Consider the following 23,233-nt stretch of genomic DNA (forward strand, 5'->3'; position numbering starts at 1 on the left):
GATATCGAAGTGGTTAAAACTTAGTAATGGATTGAATCTGGGGATCCAAACGCACAGCTTACTTGGGATCGAATGTGGTATTTTTCTGACTTGCAAATAAACACTTAACCTGGTACGTGCTTGCTTGTTCATATTTTTACCACTGAAAACTCCCTTCCACTATTTTTTCTAAATTCAAACAGCCATTGATTCGTAATAATTCAATATTAGACTGTAAACTCCTGAATTTATGCATTTTCTTCCTGACTTTACTTTTGTTGTCAACATTAATTTAAGTATTACATTATTAGAGCAATATTAAATGTTAATTTTACGAACAAACATTCAGAACAAAAACATGTTGAGAATCCTTTTCTGCTTTCTCATAGTTTCGTTTCTGTCATTACAGCGCCATTTTAATATTGTCAATCATCAACTATACTACTTCCTAGTATAGGATACTTTGACTTAAACCGTAATCAACAGATTCTAAAATTTCATTTTTTTTATCTATTATTTATTATTATTTTTACATAGAATACAGAGTTCAATTAAAGTCTTAAATTTCAGTCTCATCTTAAAATTAAATAATGATCACATGTTTTCAATTTAGTCTGTATTCGTAAACATGTTCGACAAGCTAATGTTTCATTAAGACGGGTATACACTAAGGAGTTTTATGCCAGGTAATAAGAAAACAAGTTTTTTTTTTTTTTTTTGATAAGAGAAATTTTCTTATAAGAGATTTATAGTTTGTTAATAATTGGTTGTGTTGCCAGACATTTAAACAAACTATTTTTGTACACGTACAGCTTTATGTTATTCAGCAAAAATGAAGGTGAAACCTTTGCGTTAGTGAAAACACTATAAATGCAGTTTAGTCAATTCCAGTATCAGATTTCTATTTCGGAAAACATTTTTCGAAACAACATCTCATCTTTATCCCTGTGTTTTTACAGGGATATAATTTCTCTAAAATTTGAAACTACTGTAAACAACCAAACGTGGTACAGGTATACGACAAATTGAATTATTAATGTTTTGAATGACAACAAAACTACTTTGAAGGCTTGCAATTCAGCAGTAATAAAAAAAATTCAAACAGAGATAACTCGATTGCAATTTGGATCAGACTTCGAAAAAAATGCATTTGAGAAGAAATAAATTAGCAGTTTTGTTTATTTATTTTTCTCTAGCATGACGACCGATGTATCAGTTAACTATGAAGAGGTTAATGTGCAATATGTGTGAGTTAACTGTGTTCTGCGGTTGGTTTGTAATTTCTTCAAGATGAAAATCCCGAGTTTCCTGGGGAACACTTTAATCTCCCTGTGTGAAAGGCTGACTCCCAGTTGAAATCCCTTATAATAGAGGGATTTCAACTGTGCAATATTATCCATTACTTTACTCTAGTGGATAATATTGCATCGAATATTGTACGCAGTGCCATATCAAATCATATTATTATTATTATTATTATTATTATTATTATTATTATTATTATTATTATTATTATTATTATTATTAACAAAGATCACCAAGAAGTCAGGGACTCGTCAGGGAGGCCATACTATCCCCACCAGCTGCCATGCCTGTTCTTGAATTCATTCACACTACTTTAACGCACTATATCCAATGGCAATCCATTCCAAGCACGCACTACTCTATGAGAGAAAAATATAGCCCTCACCCCCGTCTTGACACCATTCATTCTCGACTTCCAAGGATGCCTCCGTGTCATTTCTCCATCCTCTATGAAATGAAAAATTCAATCTACTGAAATCCAGTATAACCCTTTCAGAAGTTTTTGTTTGAAACATATCACTCCTCTTTCTCCTCTTTGTTAGTGTCTGCGGTCTACAATTTCTCAATCTGTCTTCATAATCAGTATTCCACAATCCTGATAATTTTGTCACTCTCCTTTGCATTTTCTCCACTGTGTCAGAATTCAACGGAAACAAGACCACATCTGCGAGCATAAGGTCATATCAAGGCCTTGAAAAGAGGCAAAATGAATACCTTTTCCATGGATGTGGAGTTTCGTTTCAGCATTGGGATTATACTCAGAGTAGTATTTGTAATCTTTGTTATATGATCAGTGAACGTCAAGGGCCCTACAGCAAAGTGCACTATTCACACCAAAGTGCATGACTCATATTTACTAACATTTGTCTAAAACCGTCTACACATGCCCATAGTTCCAACCTATTCAAATCATTTTGCTAGTATTGTATCAAAAAAACTCTTGATTACCCTACCTATCTTTGCATCATCAGAAAATATATGTATGTCGTATGTAAAATCCTTCCCAATATCATTAGTGTGTAGATTGAATAACAATGTACCAAGGACTGATCCTTGAGGTACACCACTGGTTACCTTAAATCTTGCAGACTTTCATCACCACTTTTTGATATCTATCAGTGAATCTCCTGTTATCTACACTAATATTTTATAATCCAATCCCCTATTCCCCAATTTATGCAACAGTCTACCATGCTGTATTCTGTCAAAAGCCTTAGCAATATCCAAAAGTATTGTGGTGTATCCATTTCTTCTTGTTTAACTCAAAGGTAACGTTATTATAGAATGTGAGTAAGTTGCTCAAACATGGCCTTCCCTTATTATACCGATGCTGTTCATTGCAAAGTATAGTTTCTCCGTCAACCCATTTCTGAATGCGAACCCTGACCAACTTTTCCAAAATCTTCACCAGCACAACTCCAGAGATACTAATAGATCGATAGTTGGATACATCAGTCTTTGCACCACCATTGTGCAATGGAATTACCACACATTCTTTCTATTCCTGCGGAATCTTCCCTGTTCTGAGACTGAAATCGTAACCTGGTCAAAGGAAAACCATTCGTGCTAATATCCCATCACTCTTTGTTGCTGAATTTTTATTCAGTTTGTGCAACAGCTCTAATACCTCGTTCTCATGCACCTGAGTCTCTTCATCCAGTTTTGAGGATGCAGTGAGCGCAATTTTGCAATTTTCAAGTTCACAGCTTAAAGCAAAATGGCAACTCATGAGTTGAACAATGTCTTCTGCATCAGTCACCTGCGTATCACCTGCATTCAATGGAATTACTCTTTCATATTTATATTCATTCTTTCTTTTACTTGCAGCATAACAATCGAATTCTTTTGGGTTGTTTGTAGCTTGCAGAGCCAGTTTCTTTTCATACTCAGACTTAGCTTTTTGTTCAACTGTTGTGATTCTTTTAGCCTACTGCTTATACTGTAATTTTCATAACTTACATCATCCTATATTCCTTCACATGATATTCCTTCCATCATCTTTTTCTTACGAATCGTTTGCTTAATTAGATTACACACCCATTTCATTCCTGCCATATTTATTCTTCTAACTCTAGGGACATATTCTAATATTGCACCATTTAAGTATTTTTAAACACTTCTCGTGCACTGTCAATATCTTTCCCAACCAGTAAACGATATCATGACCCAGAATCCAGCATACTCCTCAGGTGATCATAATTTTCTGCATTGTATTTCTGCATGCAACCTTTTTTGAATGGAACATTCATAAACTTAGCCACTTTCAAGTGAGGATCGTATGATCACTATCACAAACCGGAAGAAGAATAGTTACAGTTTTAACTAAAATTTCCTCTGACACTATAATTATATCTAACACTCTGACCTCGAGTTCCTTTGTCATATGTTACTTGAGGAAGATATCTCGCTATCTTGGTAACATTTGTGAAAAGTCTTCCCTGCAGGTGGGGTTACTAATCTCGTAGGTGACTAAAACTGTAAGTAATTTAGAGACACTTGCATTAATAATATAAAATATTATACAATTGTGCAAAAGTTTCGATCTTGTTTCAAGACAGCATTATCAGTACATTTAAAGAGAGAATAACTTTTGAAAATTGCTAGTGGTATAATATATGATGTTAAATTCAGCAGGAAAGCTTGCTTTGTAACTTTGAGTATTCAAAGAAAATGACACTAAAATTATTCTAAAATTATTTAACATAGTCATGATGGGTATTATTTAGGATAACTTCACAAAAATGGTACAGTTTCAGAGAATCGTTTCTATTTAGATTTGATTGATGGATACGAGCTTCACAGGTTTCTTTATACAATCTAAATTGCTCTGGTGTAACACTCTCCATTGAATCGTATCCTGACTACACCAGATTTATGAAAATCATGGAACCGAATGTATTCTTGGTGTCTGTTTTTTTCTATTCACATATGACTACACCTACCTGTCTGCCCATAATACGATACCGCACGCGCAAGGAATTATGTAGGTTTATTCTCAGAAGAGCGTACAGTATGGGCATGTTTAATTTATGGACTGAACAGAAGGCGAATTCAAAAGTTTGATATAAAAAAATCTAGTCAGATTTTCAGAAAAACTTTTGACATATGGAATGGAAAACTCTAAAACTTTCTTCTGAGAAGAAATAGGAGGAACGCTGTAGTTGTTTATCTTTGGATCATTTTGGAGTTGGAACCATTAAGGTGAAAGCAGTTGTAATAAAAGTCAGTTTTGTTTTTAGAAAATAATCTAGATCTGTGTGTGTGTGTGTGTGTGTGTGTGTGTGTGTGTGTGTGTGTGTGTGTGTGTGTGTGTGTGTGTGTGTGTGTGTGTGTGTGTGTGTGTGTGTGCACGATGCACTAACATTTTGATAATGCCCGACTTCTGCAATAGACGATAATGAGAAGTATCTCCCTGTTTTCGTTTGCATACTGAAACCTGAACATTAACATTAGGTTGTCTTTGCATGAGAACGTCTACGGAAGACAGTCTTCAGTTCCATGAGCAAATAGTAAGTCATGGGTGGACTAAAAAAATTATGAAAAAAAACATTGAGCTGCGATAAAGAAGAGTTCGAAACTGAGAAAATGTCGTCGACATACCAAAGTCGAGGACTGAGGAAGAAGTTGGTAACTATATTCTGTTTTAAATGTTCCATATAGTAATGGGCTAAGGTGATTAATTTGTATGCATAGTTTATTGTGGTAGGAAAAATAATATTATTCTGAAACTCTTGTTTTTGAAATATTCTGGATTGGGAGATTGGAAATATATCAAGTAATATAACTCATAATATATCTACATGCATGCATACAATATGATCTCTACTAATTAATAAATTAATCAGATTCATAAGTTATATTTCATTAACCAACGTATTACTATTATTTTTCGATGCATTTTCAGCAGTTGTATCCTGAAGGCAATAATAAATTAAAATACTTATTAAATTTTATTCCCAACATTAGTGAATTCATCTTTTAATTATTTATAGTTATGTTTGCTATGTTTATGTTTTTTATTTCAATATCTTATCAGTATAGTTTGTCGGAAACAGATTTTTCTCCGCTAAACAGACAACCTAGTCAGGAATCCCCCCCCCCCCAAAAATAAAATAAAATAAAAATAAAAATAGAGCCTTGTGGATGCTATTATTATTATTTTTTTTTTTTTTTTTTTTTCCCTGTATGAAAAGATGGGAAGGGATGCATGCACGTTCGTGTGTGTGATATGAAAATGTAAAATAATAATTAAGTACGTTATTGTGTTTACTTTTCATTCTCTAAAAACATTAAGTGCAGTTCTTGCACTGTAGAAATGATAAACTGCTATGGATTTTTTTTAAATTTTATTTCTATGCGTTATTCTTATGGTAGGCAGTTGAGAAATATAATATATTGTCTTCATAGTCTTAGTAACTTCAATCACAATTTCTAGTAAGAAAAAGACATGGTGGAGACCAATGGCGAACTCAGAGTGGGGCCAAGGGGCCCTGACCCCCAAAAGAAAAAAAAGAAAAAAAAAACACTAGAAAATTTTCTAAAAATCTTTTCCTAATTCCAGATGCTCAGTCATAGGTCGTATGCGATGCGTAGTGTGTATTCTCAAATCGTCTACTCAACTCGACCCCCCCCCCCTAAAGATTAAATCGTGAGTGCGCCACTGGTGGAGACGTGATACTGTCTCCTCACTGGCTTAGTGATTCTGTAATATTTGTTAACATTATACCTTATAAGTAATAAAATCCAACTTCTATTATATTAGAACTAAATTTTGTTTTCATTGAAGAATCAGCAGAGATTCAGATCAATGTTCTCGCTCAAAATGCATTAAACTTTCAATTTAGAAAGAAAAAAATAGGCCAAGTTACCTGTTGAAATGTCAACGAATTTCAGAAGATGACATACGAATAAAACACAGAAATATCCGATATATCAAAGCGAGAACAAGATAAGATATTCTTCTCACTATGTTTAAAATGGCGTTGTGATTGGCCGAGAGTATCCGCTCTCCGACCAAGAGGCTGGGTTCGAATCCCGTCTAAGCATGAATGTTTGTGATTATCTTCCACATTCATTCATGCAAGTGAATAAACACCCTCCCAAGATGGACTGAGTCACCAGGGGAGAAGTACACTCAACCCTCCCGCAATGGGAGAGGTCTTCACCCGTAGTGGGTGAAAAACAGGCTGATCATCATCATATTTAAAATAGCCCATGAAGACTTCGATTTAAATATCCATATAAGTTTTTATACTAACCAAGACTTCATTACAGAATTTTGCATTTTTTTTTTCAAATGCCAGTCTGAATTACAATGTGTAAAAACACTTTGTCGCTAAACGTATAAAATACTTAGTTTTGATTTTACCCAATAATTAACTTCTAGGAAAAACTTAAGTGATATCGACCTTGCTTGTTCATTTATACAATGCCAGAAGTTACGGATATTGTAACCATTCTATGACCAACCACATCACTTCCTGTTTTTACACATACTTAATTTGCTTTTAGACTCAGCTGAATCTAAGTAATAAAGTACTTTCTTTTACTTGCAGGTATTTTATTTATTTTCTTAAATTCCGGATCATTTTCATAAAAAATTATTTCACTGAATCAATAGATAGAGGTCATTATCATTCTTTTATTTTACTTTTATAATATACTACACCAATAATACCTGTATAACTTTCAAAAGTATTATGCACTGTAATTACATTTAAAATCTTTGATACTTAAAATGAAACGAAGTTTAGAATAATTTATTTTTTTTTAATTTTACTGCTTTTATACAAACCGCTATGTACATATTATATGTTTTCACTTTGTTTATGATACAAATTTAAGAACAGTTTTAACGACATGCTATTTTTCCTAAACTATATTATTATTATACTATATATTGTGTCGCAAGTCTGTTTCCTGTCAAGATTGTTTTCATATATAGTGCCTTCGTAATACAATTGCAAGAACGACGGACGGTACGTTGCGCCCTTCGATTGGAAAAGGCCGAAATTTATAAAGATTCTCGTCGTGACGAGAGGTATCTTTAAATGGTGTTTTTCAATTGAAAGTGAGTTAGCCGATCTCATACGGAAGTAGCAGATTTTTTTTTTCTTCTCCCGGAAATCGGGTTTTTCATCCCGCATACAGATAAATCGGCATTGAGAACACACGCAATTTACAGACAAAAAATACTAGTTGTGGTGGTGGTGGGCGGCGGATAGCGTTGGTGTGGATGATGATCGTAGTGGCGGTTCGCATAGTTGGATTAAGTGATGGAGATGGAGAGTTGTAAAGTAAGTACCCTCCCTCTATGAGTCTTTGGACTCCTTGGAGGTCACGTAATAATAATAATAATAATAATATACATGAAATTAATCTACGAGAAAGAGGATTAGTTGAATTTGAATTTGCTCCAGTGGTATATAATAAACTAGCACTTTTAATTGTAATTATCACTGATTTAGCTTAATGCAGTATATTTACACTGGAATATGTTGATACAGCACCTGATATATAAAGTATTAGTAATCATAATATTGGTATTGTCACATGCTACTACTAGGTAGTAGTAGCATTATATACATATATATATATAGAAAATAAAGTGGCTTCCTACTGAGAATAATATTAGCAATCTAAAGAATTCTCGACAGTTCCTCAATTTGAACAGCAATTACTACATATCTCATAATGTAATATAATACTTGAATTCTTGACTGTATAAAACTGTCAGTAAGTTAACTTATCCTGTTCAACACATTTGAGAACGGATGCCTTCAACGAGTTTAATCATTTATAAAATAAAAATAAATAAATAAATAAAATAAAATAATACTTTTTGCACAGCGAAAAAAAAATCACTAAAATGATAACCGACTTCTTTCTGCTTGTCTAAATGTGATGTCTTTTCGAATCCATCTCTAAATGTCTGTTACTAAAACTTTGAATCTTTACTGCCGTTTACAAATTAAGGAAAGTATATATATAGTATATACAAGTGACATTTGATTGGATTAACTCTATTAGGAAACTTGTGAACAGTATCTGCTAAACGATTCAAAACATTGGCTTCATACAATCATTAAAAACTGCTAAAAACACACGTTATATTAGGCCAAGTAGTTTTAAAAGGCATGAAAACTTTTATCCTGGAAAGACCACTACAATTTTACATAACATCCATCTAATTCTAAAGCCACATTCGTTTACGAAGTGAATATAAAATACATTATTTCAAGATAAGGATGAAAAAGTAGTTAAACAAGAGTTCGTAGACAATGGTAAAGGATTTTAAGATGTTCTTTACAAGGATATTGGCATTCTGCCATCCTTGATGTATTCTGCAGATACTTCCAAAGTAGTCTTTCACACAGCCTGAAATCGTATAAGCGCTATTATGAAAAGAGATTCAGTATTTTGCAAATATGTTCAATAATCACTTGAGGATTTTTTTCCCCATACAGCGTGTCCGGCAGAATTACTACTAATAATAATGAAATGATATATTTCACAAACTAACAGGGATTGAATCATGCCAGTGTCACTTCTTGCAGGTGCAGAAACTCACGCAGTTTTAGTAACTTTCAATAAATTTACACATCTACTTCTGTTGTGGCCCGATAAAGAAACTGTACTCTGTAGTGCCTGTGCAGCCATAGCGATACTTTTGCTTTCATAATACTACTCCCACCCCCAAGAAGAATTACTCGCGGGAAAGATGTGGGTTGAAACCCAATAACTCGGAACGCAAAGAATCTAGGGTTTCAACTAAAGGTTAGTTAACCGATCACATACAGAAGTGGTAAGTGTTTGATCTTCTGAAAACTAAGGTTTTACATCAAATAAAACAGGCAAACATGCCAGAAGAACACTACAGTTAACATACATCATACGCTGGCTTTAGTTGCTTCAGCCCAAATACAAAACAATCAAACTCATTCCAAGAAAAAAAAAAAGAAAAAAGATTATAGGTTCGATTATAGTCTTCAACTAAAGAATTTTTTTCGGTTTAGTACCATATTAGTTGATCTTTGGAGCTGTAGTTACTTTTTTTTTCTTGAAAACGTAAATTTTTAACCCAAAAACTCAGAAAAAATCGACCGTGCAACTCACTGTATTTAAGATAATAATACCATTTAGGATTCTGAACACAAGATGGAAGTAGTTGTCTGGCTGGCATCCAGCTGAGTTCAGCTATCTTCTGAACTGAACTGCTGTCTTCGACTACAGTTAGAGACTGGCTGCCTACCGATTTCCAAAAAAAAAAAAAAAAAAAAAAAGTGCTGAAGGAGTTCTACCTACTCCGATTGATAAATAAATAGATTACAGAATTTTACTTATTTATTTTACTCAACCTCTCTTTCTCCAGGTATTTTATAACACATTTAGTGTGAAAGAATCGCATGCAGCAATCATACATATGATATTCTTCATATGTTACTCATTAAAAGATACATTAAATATGACGATGTAAAAGGTATTTACGATACCTTTTACATCGTCATACATTTACAGGCTCGTTATCCCAGTCTATGTCTAAACGCTGGTCCTTTAGGAAATCTTTCACTGGACGATGGATGTTGGGAGGATCATCCATACATAATTTTGCAGAATGTTGAAAGCGGCGTTTTTCAGTGTGGCTTCCCTGAAGAGGAAGAAGAGAAGAAGAAGAAGGAGAAGAAGAAGAAGAAAAATCCGCTTACACAATGCAAAGTCAGAGCACACAACACGCTCAGTTTAAGATTTTCACGTTTGTGCTCTATTTCTAAGCAAATTTTCACCTTTCTTTATTTGATAATTGTTTCAGTGTGCTTTATAGAAAAATGCGAAAGGTGGCCTCCTCAGAGAAAGTAACGTGGAATGCACTACTATCTATCCGCGATCTATTCAACATTTCCCGTGGAACGGTTTATTTGGAAGTTAGGTATGTCATTTGCTTGTAATTTTTGAGCATGCTAACAGATTTGCATAGCAAATCTGTTAGCATGCTCAAACTTACGAACTTACGAACTGTGGAAGACACAGTTCGTAAGTGGTCTGATGAACCAAAGTGCTACTGTATCGTTTCAAGTCAATCCACTTTCACTGCCTAGTAACTACTTACTTTCTTCCTCCACGTCAAATGAGTTTCCAACAACTTTTATGTCTGTTATGTGGCTGGTATCCATGTTTCCGTCTGAATTTGCTTTACGTATTAGTTTGCAATAAAAAAAATATATTTATACATAATTCTATTATCGATAGTAATTCTGCTGGACATGCTGATATTATAATCAGTGGCGTAACGAATCGTATTGAGAAACTTTCTGATATCCGGGTTCGGGAACGCAGATGATAAAAATTGCTCCAAATGGTAACAAATAAATGAATAAAAAAAAAAACGCTTGTTGAACAAGCTGCTTCCGAAATACTCTCATCAGAAGGTTTATTTCAATGTGTATTAAAAGAAGCACAGCGAAAAAAATATTTTTCGCGAGACAGGTGAAGTATAGTGCATCTATATTTTTAGGCAAGGGGTGTTAGATATACGATTTTTTTTTAATATTGTTATTTTATGACTTTTTTCTGTTATCAAAAAAACTAAATCTTCTAACGCATTTTTAATTATCCTCCAAATGAAGCAGATGGCACTGTTTTCTTCCCTATTTTTATTTATAAATCGCTAATCTTGGTTTCCACCTTCTCACGATGATGACGGCTGAATGCACTGTCTGCCAACAAAGTGTTACACGAAAGACAACTGTCGCCGTTTCATAATCCTAATCCTATTTAGTATTATATGTATGGTGTATTTTGTTTTTTATTGCATGCTTAGAAATTCGAGTTTTTTTTTTTTTTTTTACCCGCAGACGAAAGCAAATATTTGGTCAGGCAGAACTTAATTAGTTCTCACTTTTATTCCACATTTCTAATGAATATTGAAATAAATGAAAGTATATCAGCAAAGTTTATTATGAAAGTTATGAGTTCAGGTTAATTAATTGCAGTTGTTGAGCTTAAGTCAGTTAATTAAGTCTCAACTTAACTACATTTTATAAAATTAACTGAAGTTTATAAAATGGATTCGTAGAAATTTTAACGTAAATATTATTTAACAAAAGGAAATGAAATGTACTGAGATCTTTAACAATCCTAGAGTCAGCTAAAAAAAAAAAAAAAATCAAATTTTTAACTGAATAATCGATTCTTGAAATAGGGTATAAGAAAAAAAAAATTATGGAAAGGATATCGATCTGATAAATCAGCTTAATGTTCATTTATGCTTTATATGAATTATGCATAATCAATTCTTCTGGAACAACTCTGAACGATCCAACTGTAGCTGCAAGAAAAAAAAAAGTATTTTGCAAGTATATATATGTGAATTAGCTTCCGTAGGTCAGCTGGTTTAGACGAGCCCTTGAAAGATCCTGTTTTGAACCGTTTATGACGTCTATGGTGAGTTAGCTGGTCTACGGAAGTGAAGGCTTTTTTTTTCTCTACCAGAAACTCAGGTTTTTCGTCCCTCAAAACAGGCAAGCCAGTCCAAAGATCATACGCAATATACAGACATAGAAAACTACGGGAATAAAGATCAACCAACTTATTCCATAGATGCGAGACCATCGGCTGGCAATGTGCCAAGAAGGGTCAATTGATGTTGAAGGGGAGGAACGAATAAGGCAATGTACGAATTCGTTACCAGCACGTAAAATCACGTGCTTTATTACATAAAGTTTTCCAACTGTTGTACAAGGCAAAATAGTTACCACTTTAAAAACTACCATTTTCTTAAAAGAAAAACAAATTTTCCGACATATAATAATAAACACTCATCTCAGGAAACGCATTGATTACCCTATTATCGGAATGGATTCGCCTTCTTCTGTCATGCGCAGAAGTGTCGATGGGTCTCGCACCTGTCATCGCACAGTAGAGACTAGTGCGTTTTCTTAATGCTATACATAATAACGTTTACAGGGTATTCTTGGCAGGGATTATTTGTTGAGCAAACACAGTACAGCATGGATTCGAAAGGAGAGATCCTTTCTTATAAATCCGTTTCAGGAAAAGAAAATAGACCATGGTAATGGTTGTGATGTTTTATAAGGAATTTAGTAACGCCTTTTGTTTAGAGTTCCAAATAAGAGATTACTGATTACCATGTACCAAATTGGTTTTGATAATCACTAAATAAGAATGGTTAAGGAAGAGTTCAATTGATAGACGGAAAGTAGTGTTTAGAGAAATTTTCAAAACATCAAGATTGTTAAGAGAGGTAGTTGGTTCAGTATTAGCCTCCTTTCAAATATTAAGAGTAATTTGGATGACCTAAGTTTTTTACAGAATGATCTTAAAATAATGAAAGAGTTTTTTTTTTGGGGGGGGGAGTCTGGGGTTCATCCCACGTACAGACAAATCGGCCTTCAGAACACACGCAATTTACAGGCAAAATATACTGTTGTTGGTGATGATCAGCGGTAGATGGCGTTGCTGGTAGTAGTGTCGTAGTAGGTGAATTAAATAGTAGTGGAGAGGGTGAGTTGTATTTAGAGAAGTAGAGTAGAGTGCCTCCCGCGATGAGTCCTTGGACTTCCTGGAGGTGTCACGTAATAGTAGTAATGATAATAACTGCAAACCTCTTGGAACTATGGGTTTAAAATTTAATGTAAACAAATAAAAGTAAACACAATTCGATACGAAGATAATACTGTATTCAATAAATATTGAGTACAAAAATTTAGCTATTATTTTAGGTGACAGGCAATACAAGTTTAGGGACATTAATCATATTGTCAAGACAATTTAGGTATTTTAATTTTAATTTGAAAATAAATTGTAATTAATTCCACAATCAACAGATTGACGAATTAATTAAATTAAAATTAATTAGTAAATTTATGTATAATGATTATCTCTTTTGGCATTGTTATGTGTTTGTAGGTAAATATATATGACATTAAATTGAAAAATAAAAATAACAATTTAAATTTAAATTTAAAAATAAAAAAGTGAGAGAATGAAATAAAAAGGAAGATAATCTGAGTGAATACAAGATATCTTGTAGTGTGTGATCAATTTTATAGGATGCCATGTTGCAGGTAAATGTTACAAGTTTGGACATGGTAATTCGTAAGTATACGGTTAACTTACTGTTCATTTTTTTTATTATATTTTTTTAAATATTACTGTAGCATTGGGTTTGGTTTTCCTCCATAGTGCTCCGGTTTTTCCCTGACAAACATAAAACCGACTTGAACACATTTGGTATTAGCAACCTTAACATTTTGTTATAAGTATAAATTTGGTAATTCGTGGAGTTCATGCCACTACCAACTTAGGTAGATTTACGTCTCCTGGTCCTGTCCTGTCAAATGTAATCTCCATCTGGAAAGTTGACTATTATGGATCTTCACAAGTGAACCATAATGTGCAGTAGAAGGATAAGATGGTCAGGCTCTAATCTCTTTCATCTCGCAGTTGGTATCCTATGTTTGTAGATATGTCTGTTTCGAAGAGGAATTGCCTGTTTTCAGTAACGAAACCACCACCGTATGAGACCAGCTAATTCCCCTTTATTGAAAAACCCTGATAAAGGCCACTCGATAAAAGGGGTTGGAAACCAGGTCTTTCCAACCAAAGGGCTCCGTTGAAACTAGCTGAGCTATGGAGGCTCTATGTCTCCTAGTGGAAGGCCGTTAATAATAAAAAAAAATAATATTTTGCTATAATTTAGACGGACCAGAGACGCAAACAACTATACAGGTCTTTGGGATATACACGAGTATATTATAATTTCACATAGATGCTTATGATAGATGATAGCTTAGAAAAAAAAAATCTTGCCGATAGTTTTGCCATCTATGGTCGAGGTAGAGAACTTTTCAGACCACTCTCATATATCTGATCAGATTTTCCCTTTTCAGTAGTTTCCGACGTAGGTGACTGTAGTTATTGTCCACAAAGTATTCCTGGTGGGATTTTTAGAGGATAGTTTACCATTTCTTTCCCCAACCCCCGAATTTTATCCGGGCTCGGGACCGGCATATGGCTGGGACGTATTCATGACTGTAATCCATGTGTGTGTTCACGGGGCCGGTTTGCCTGTTCTGGGGGACGAAAAACCGGAGTTTTCGCTTGAAGAAACCTCCTTACCTCCGTTCCTCACGTCACGGATGAGAATCGGACCCAGGTCTTTCCGATCAAAGGGCTTCGTCTATACTGACTGAACTACGGAGGCTCTTATATATATTATTGAAAAGTTTTAATGACTGATACCGAGAGATAAAGAGACGACATGGTATATTTGAAAGATAATACTAAAGATGTTGATCAATTCAACGAAACTAGTAAACTAGTAGTATCTTTTCAAAAATACCACGTCATCTCTTTATCTCTCGGTATCATTAAAACTTTTTAATAATATTTCCCACCGAGTAAAAATGAATTATGATAATTTATATAATATAATACAATAAAAATGTAATAAAATTATATGTATATATATATATATAATTTTATTATATATTATATAATATATTATATTTTATTATAAATGAATATTATTAAACATTACTTTAGCTAAAAATAAATAAATGGAGATTGATTCTTTAATATCATTTTTCGGTTTCAGTGAGTGCAAACATATCTCTTATTTCAATTTCTATCGCTTTCCTAGCTATGGCATTCACCACGTCAAGCTGACTAGAACTGTTTCTAGTCGCTCTCTCTCTCTCTCTCACACACACACACACACACACACACACACACACACACACACACACACACACACACACACACACACACACACACACACACACACACACACACACACACACACACACACACACACACACACACACACACACACACGAGTGCTCGCACGTGAAATAGACGTGCGAATCCATCAATCAGTGGAAGTAAATGTTACTGAATATATGCAGGTTACTGTTGGGAAATTTCGTTTTCATAATTAATGTACACTGCATGGAAAGAAGACAACGGGCATATCCATGAGTAAGGTGAATTGTGTCATGTAACGGATCACTTGTTTATAGCCGGTATATATTGGAGGAATATGATGCTCCCAAGTAAGTGCAACCATATCTGGGATTTATTACTATGTAAAAAAAAAAAAAGATTGGCATTGATCATTATAGTCATTACTGAATTAAAGAACACTAGGTGAAATGGCTGCAAGTAGGGAATTGACAGAGTTTGAAAGAGGCAATTTTATAGGATGCCATGTTGCAGGTAAATATAGCTTGGTTTCTCGAACCTAGGTGTTTTCGGAAACTGTTGACAAATTGGGCCATCCCAGATCAACAATCAGTGATACCATACTGAGATGGAAGGAGTAGGGAGTCAACTGTAATTGTTACCGCAGTGGACGACCCATCACACTCACCGAACGTGACTGCATGGTGCTACAAAGGATAACATGTAAAAAAAAAAAAAAAAAAAAAAAAAAAAAAACGGCCGAGACGTTGAATGCGGAGTTCCGGGGAGAGCGATTGGATCACGAATATGCACAAAATCATTCAGAACCGAAGCTAAGAACATGAGTTTCCATGGTAGCATCACAATATGCAAGCCCATATTACCATATTACCCCAACCAACATATAGCATCGTCTTCAGTAGTGCAAAGAGCGTGTATGGTGGGACGTGGGAGCTTGGAAAGCGGTGTGATGTTATGGAGCGGCGAATCACGTTACACCGTCTATCGAGCAGATGGAAGCGTGTGGGTGTTGCGAATATCCCGTGAATGTCTCCCAGAGTTCACAATCCCAACTATGAAATTCGGAGTTAGCAGTGTGAATCACACTGCTAACTCCGAATCTAACATACCATCACACTGTGTGATGGTATGTTCTTGTTTATCCTCCGACTTTCGTTTGTGTTGCCATGAACATTGAACTCCGAGAGGTATCCGAACATTCTGGACAATGCCATGCTTTCTCTCTTGTGACGTTTCTACCGTTGTCTCTTTTAGCAAAAGACAATCACCATGTCATCAGGCTACTACTGTAACTGCGAGGGTTGTGGATATGAAGGTCACCACACTTGACTGGCCTCCACAGGGCAATGATCTCATCTCTATTGAACATCTGTTGGACGAACTGAAGTGTCGGGTGAGATCAAGGGACGTCTTCTCCACAACAGTCCAGGACCTCATTACATGCATACAAGAAGAATGCTCCAAAATTCCCATTCATCGCTATCGTGCGCTTATGGAAAATGTGTCCCCTAGGACTGCTGCAGTCATCGCAGGCGAAAGAAGGTTCTTCATGTTATTTAAGTTGGGCGATATGGTTGCTTTTTCCTCACACTATGGTTTCCGTTGGCTTTTTTCCAAGCAGTATGTATGGAAGACGGTATAAAATAGCATATTCAAACCGATTTTTTCTTTATCAAGTATGTTGAATCAAAATGTATCTCAGATCTTGATAATTCGATGAGGGAGAAAAGACTTTAAAACGTTTTAGTTTCCACGGGTTTCCAAGAATTCTTCAACATTTCATGCAATAAAAATCTAGTTAGCATGTGTCGTTTTCGGAAATTGACCAATAGGTGCCCCGTAGGATTGCGGCAGTCACCGCAGCGAAAGGAGGTCCTACTTGCTGTTAAGGTGGACTCCATAGCTGTTTGTTTCTCACACTATGGTGTCCGAGCAGTGACATATATAGCGTACAAACACAGAAAATATGCAACAATAAATCACTAAAAATACGTCGCACAGAAACGCTAAAAATATAACACATCGGTGTTAAAAGCGAGACTGAGGAAAGTGTACCCAAGTGGGCTGTCTCACTTGCTGAAGAACGCCGTTAGATGGCATGCGAATAACGTAGGCAAGTAATTATTATTAAGTATAATTATTAATATTAGGTAATAATTAAGTAATTATTTTATAATTAACCATTGTATAGTCCTTTAACGATAATTTGCGTAAAGCCGAATTTACATAAGTTGGGAACTGCCTGACCCTATATAACGTCAATAATCCGAACCAGCGCAGCCTCCTAAAATAATTACAGTATCTACTTTTTGTGCATTCATTGTTATGCTGAAATATTTTCTTGCTGCTTAATCCGTTCATTTCCGATTATTTATTCGAAGATATATGCAGTATAGCATAAAAATAGTCTTTTTGTCATTACAGGAGTTAAAAATCAACTGGTAGCTACAATAATCGTGCGTACATAATTTAATTGTACACACGATTTGTATGAACTGAGTAATCTCATCTATGAGAATTTTAGAGCTGTTTTTTTAACGCTTTTAGAATTTTAGATGTTCTCTTTCTTCTTCTTCTTTTTTTAGAGCTGATGTAGTTACAGCTGCATCGGCTCTGAAAACCTGAACTTGTTCTTGAAGCAAGCACTACGCCTTATGTGAGTAATTGTCCTCTGTATGAATCTCAGATACGTCGTGAAATGGATTATTGCTTCCATGTTTAGAGATATACCTCAAAACTTACTTTCAAAAATATATTCTGTTCAGTCTCATTGATTAATGATCTCTCTCTCTTACCAATCAATTGAACTCCTTGTCGCTCAGACACTCATTTCCTCTTTGTGCCTCTATCACATTTTATATCCATAGACACTGCTCATCTGAACAATGTTTACAATTCCATCATTCTTATGACGACCGTCGAAAACTCTCCATCATCATCATTGTCATCATCATCATTATCAGCGGCATCTCTCTCTCTCTCTCTCTCTCTCTCTCTCTCTCTCCATCTCTTCCATTGAAAGATGGGTTGAGTTTCATGGTCAGGAGTTTACAGGCATTTTAAAATCATCTGAATGCTTCTGCCGCAAACTCCTAAAGCAAAGACGGGTACGTTATGTTTATAAATATGCGTGGACGCCTTGTGCGCTTTAGTGAAAAAAAAAAAAAACTTCCACTTCTTTATGGAATTTAAAAGGTGCAATAAGAGCATATGATACTCAGCCGTTATTGATTTCTAGCATATTTGAATGTTAATTTTTAAACAAGTTTTACTAACTTCTTATAAAATGCATCTAATCTTACTGGTTCAAAGTATATATAACAGTATAAATGATGGCACAACTTAGTTGTATGAAAGCATTATTATTTATTCATTTATTTTTAATGCGTATACGAAGATCATAGAACATTGAAAGATAATTTTTATATATAATTTCTTATTTATTCTGCGAAGATGATTCATTTAAAATTCATATATATATGTATGTAGAAAGTTTTTTACCTTGGATATAATATACGTTAAAGATACCAAGCTATTTTAAACCTGATTTTAATCCATTTCCCAAGTAAGCAAACAGACAATTAAGTCAAGTTTGCGCCTGCAAGTAGTGCAAGTCTTAGGAAACTCGTGGTAAAGGTGGATTGTCCTCTAATGAAATTTATTTGTATACAATTAATAATTTGTAATAATTATTTAAAAAAAAAATCTTAATGCGAACACTATTATCGGACGCAATTTTCTGAAAATTCGTCCTTCAGAAGTTATTTATCTATTTTAGACAAATTCAAGCATCCTCGGTATTAAAGAACATGTTAATTGAAAACAGATTGTTTAAAATGAAAATTAAAAGCAATTTTCACATTTACATCCATAAGATACATGCGATAATATATTGTGCTCATATGTTAGTGGAATGCTATTTCCTTTAAAATGTTTAAAGCTAGGAAGAAAGCGTATCATCATGTTAATTACTAAACACGAATTTTAATATGTTGTTTACAAGTATATCTCTATCTTTCGATATGAGATTCTATCCCCCCCCCCCCAACAGCAAAATAAATAAAAATAAAATTAAATTAAAAACTCGTCAGTTTGGTTAGCTATTGCTGTTTCAGTAAGATGAGCAACATGAAAGAGTAAGTTTGATATTCATTTCAGCATATCTTGTTACGTATTTCAGTACTTAAAACATATTGAAAATGAAACTAGTAAATAAAGATTCCAAACTATCATAATGAAATTTCTAGGAAATTCGGGAAACTAAAAATAATATTTATTTTATATTATATTTTATTTATTTAATTTTATGTTTCCTGATTGTTACTTTTTTGAAGTAAGCAATATAGGATTCTTCTTTCAGTTTTACATTTGAAAAATTTATTATTGAACATAAGAATGAAAAACCGATGAAGGGATTTCAACTGCATTCTTATCTATAAACCTTATTATGTATATAGTCAAAATATTCGTATTAGGAATTTAATACGAGGCGAATATTTAACATAATATGAGCTGCAGCCCTTACCTTATTTGTATCTTTCCGCCGAGTCTACTATTAAATTTTAGAAACATTCCTTTGTTTATAATTTCTGTGTTATCCATTAAAGGTAGACGAGCAATTTGCGGTTTATCAAGTTGGTTTTTAGATGGAGGCCATTAAAATTCGAAAGAAGTAGAGAAATATATTTCAACGGAGTGATAAACTCTGCAATGGTTGTGAGTAGGCAGCTCATTTCCTGTGTTGTCTGACAGCGACGTACGGACGGAGAGTCGATTTTGTCGAGACTAGGTGGGATATGTTTGTCGTGCTTTTGCAAGGGTAACACATTCATGTGTTATTGTAAACCAGAAGATAAAATGGATCGTTTGCTTCTTGAAAATGACCGAACGTAGTTACGACGAGTAAGTACATAGTAAAAGGCGGTATGTCTTCGTTTTAAAATTCGTACAGCTTGCGATCCAGTGTAGTGATAGGCTTAAGTATAATTTGTCGGAGAACGAAGCTGGTGCTCAGTTTGCTCCAACGTTCAGTTACCGTCGGTTTGCGTTAACTGGGGCTCGCTGCGGTATCTTGAGTAAAATGCCAGTAACAGCGCGCATGCAATATTTTTATGTTTTTTCCTCCTTATTCATTTCCAATTGAAGTTTATTTCATTGAAACTTATTTAGCTAAAAACTTAATTTTTCAAATAGTTGTCGGTTTCAGCATGTTATTCGTTGTCCTTTGGAAAAATTCCCGACTGGGACTTCTAGCAAGGCGAAACTTATATAGTTCATATATGATCACCGGAGGAGTAACTATTTTTCTCTGAGAATAATGATGTTCATAACATAAAGAAGCTTGGTTGACGTTGAGATAGGAACATAATTTTGCGGAGGTGGAACCTGGAGATTACCCATACATAGAGGATGGCGCAGGATGACCCAACTGTGGGGGTGGACATTACCAATGGTCATGAAGACCAGCTGAGCTTCACAGGAAAAGTGTATGACCTACTACTGATACTTTACAGACGATAATATGGGGTGTCATTGAATTAATTGTTGGGTTCCGGAATTGTGTTAAATTATGGAGGTAAAAGTTGCTTTATTATTATTTTTTAACACGAAACTATTATATGCATGCTCTTATATATGGAATATACGCGGTGGAAAGAGTGGCCAATCTATCAAAGTCAATATTTTCACGCAGTGGATTTCATATAAAATATGGTCTTAGAATTTTTTTTTCTTTACCTTCAGAGACAGTTCCGAACTCAGTACAGAAAACAGTTTCTTAAGTTGCGCTTGATAATAATTCTGAATATGACCACTTTTCACGTAGTTATTTGGTATGGATTTATGACGGAAGAAACTCAGATTATGAGACCTGTGTATTGTGTCTGTTAATTGCGTGCGTTTTAATGGCCGGTTTGTCCATTTTTCGCCGATTTGGGCGAAAAAAACCCTACCACCGCATGAGATCGGCTTACTCGCCTTCAGTTGAAAAGCCCTGATTAAGGTTCTTCACGTCCTGGATGGCATTCCAACCCATATCTTAACAAAGGCCATCGGAGAAACAAACTGGAAAGTCGGAGTTATCATTATCCGGTGACTTAAGGCAAATCATGAAGCTCATTCATTCTTGATTCAAATTGCAAACTTTATTTGCTCGAAATCGTGGAATCGAGATGAATATTATTTTTCATCTCGATTAGGAAAAAAAAAAAGATTAGGAAAGGCCTTTTTACTACTGGAAGAGCAGACTGTTAAGAATAAACAGAAGTGTTTTTGACATAAAATATTTCAATATCCACTCAAATTGAAATTAATTTATCAATGAATGAAAAGATTTTTGTGAAAATTACTGTTGTAGACCATTGTCTGAATGTCCCCAAAGAATTTGGATCGAACATGTATCACCTCAGATTCGAGAAAACGATGCTCAGTTAACTTGTATATTCCTTACAATGGCATGAATGATGTATGTATATGAGAATGATCTATAATTTAAATATTAATACTTTTGATGCATTTGTGGGTTTATAGTTCAGTATATATTTTAAATCAAGTATGTTTTAACACTTCTTTCAATGAAGTGGATAATATAAAAGACACATGAAACAGCAAATGAAAATTAAATACTTAATTTCATATCACAAGCAGAGAATTGAGAATCCTCCAGGGAAAAATAAACTGCAGATTTTAAAGTTTTGTGATTGCTAGGTGACTAAAACATTAAGTTATGTGTATGTTCATAGTACAATCCAAAGATCCTATATTTAAGAATATGTTTACATTTTATATATACACACTATATACAAAAACAAACTACTTGTAGAAAGTTTTTTTGCACTTGGTTATAAAGCAAATTGTATTAGACAAGAAATTATATTTTTGTTCTAATCAAGTGTAAGCAAAGTTTGTATGTTAAGTATCATCACGACTAAGCTGCTTGTATATAGAGGTTGTTGACTTTACATCAGTTGCCTCAGTATTCCATAATGTACATGACATTTCCTTTCAGATATGTATATTGCTATACAGTATGGGAAGGGTCACTATCTGGATTGGTTTTGATCTCCTATTAAGGAGGGATTACCTCCAAAAACAGATCTAAAAGAACACTGAACATCACTGAATGACCCTGAAATGATCACTCTAATCTTATCATTCCTGGCTGCAATTACTTCAGGACACTCAGTAGTGACTCCACCTGTTGGCAAAAAAAAAAAAAAAAAAAAAAATCTAACACTGAGCAGAATCACTTCCCAGGAAACCCAAAGATGAACATTATTAAAACTTAGAGATAAGCAAATCTTTATTTTTATGGAGCATCCTTGGATCAGAATGTGTATTTTGACCGCAGCTCTTTTAAATTAATGAATTGATTATATATAGATGTATTGCCTACCATTGCTGTATTTTTGACAATTGCCATCTTTAAAACTTTAAGTTGAAATTATAGATGGCAATGAATTAATACGATATTAATGATAAGCAAAATAATGAGATAGAATTCCATTTAATTCTAAAAATTTAAAACCTGAGATATAAGTAAGAAAGTCTAAAAGCATAAGAATGATAGGATATGACTTCAAGATACACTATGAACAAACAATAGATGCGGTAATGAATGATGTGATGTTAATGATAAATATCACAATAAAAACTTATAAAGATTAAAAGTCAAAATACATTAAAGAGTAAAACTCTAGAACTTAAAAACCATAAACAATGATAAAAGACTAATGTAAAAGCCTGAGAAGTAGAAAGATTAAAAATATCTGATGAAAGGCGAAATCCATTTATGGGATGAAGTAAAACTGTTTTGGGAATGCTCTCATCAGAATGAAGGAACATCATTTTTTAGTGCACATTATGTAGTCTGCATCAATGATATAACAGCATTTTGATTGGTGAAAAGTTTTTTGTAAGGGAGCTGCCAAACATCAGATATAATGTAGGGCTGTTGACATTGGCAGTGTTGTAGTGCATTTTTATTGCTATGGTTTCTGATAATCTTAATTTTGTTTCATTATTTTGAAAGTAAAGAATGGTTAATTTTTCACTTGGAATGTGATTGTGTTTGACTACATATGCTGCTAAAAAAAGAAACCTTTTTATGACGTCCTCAAACAATTTTTATAAAGTCCTTATTATGAAAACATTATCAATATAAGCTAAACCCAGTAAGATACTGAGGTTAAATCAATGCAGAAGCTACATATTTTCCCCATACTGATAG

The 23,233-nt window shown here is 34.1% G+C and overlaps 1 protein-coding gene across 3 annotated transcripts in view; it reads left to right on the forward strand.

The window, feature by feature from the left end:
• The window catches only part of LOC150101691 (sprouty-related, EVH1 domain-containing protein 2-like), a 446,794-nt gene that overhangs the window by 201,577 nt on the left and 221,984 nt on the right, over positions 1-23,233 (forward strand). Inside the window, exon 1 of one of the 3 annotated variants that reach the window (XM_090400342.1) lies at positions 19,776-19,908. The exons of the other annotated variants lie outside the window; for them this stretch is intronic. Within the exon in view, the coding sequence (XP_090256468.1) occupies positions 19,886-19,908 (23 nt within the window). The 5' untranslated portion in view covers positions 19,776-19,885. Of the gene's footprint in view, positions 1-19,775; positions 19,909-23,233 lie in introns of those variants that run through there. 3 annotated transcript variants of the gene reach the window in all.

The sequence above is a fragment of the Typopeltis vanoorti genome, chromosome 11, assembly GCF_054136105.1.
Source record: "Typopeltis vanoorti isolate ZY-2024b chromosome 11, IOZ_Tvanoo_1.0, whole genome shotgun sequence".
In the NCBI taxonomy this organism is placed as follows: domain Eukaryota; kingdom Metazoa; phylum Arthropoda; class Arachnida; order Uropygi; family Thelyphonidae; genus Typopeltis; species Typopeltis vanoorti.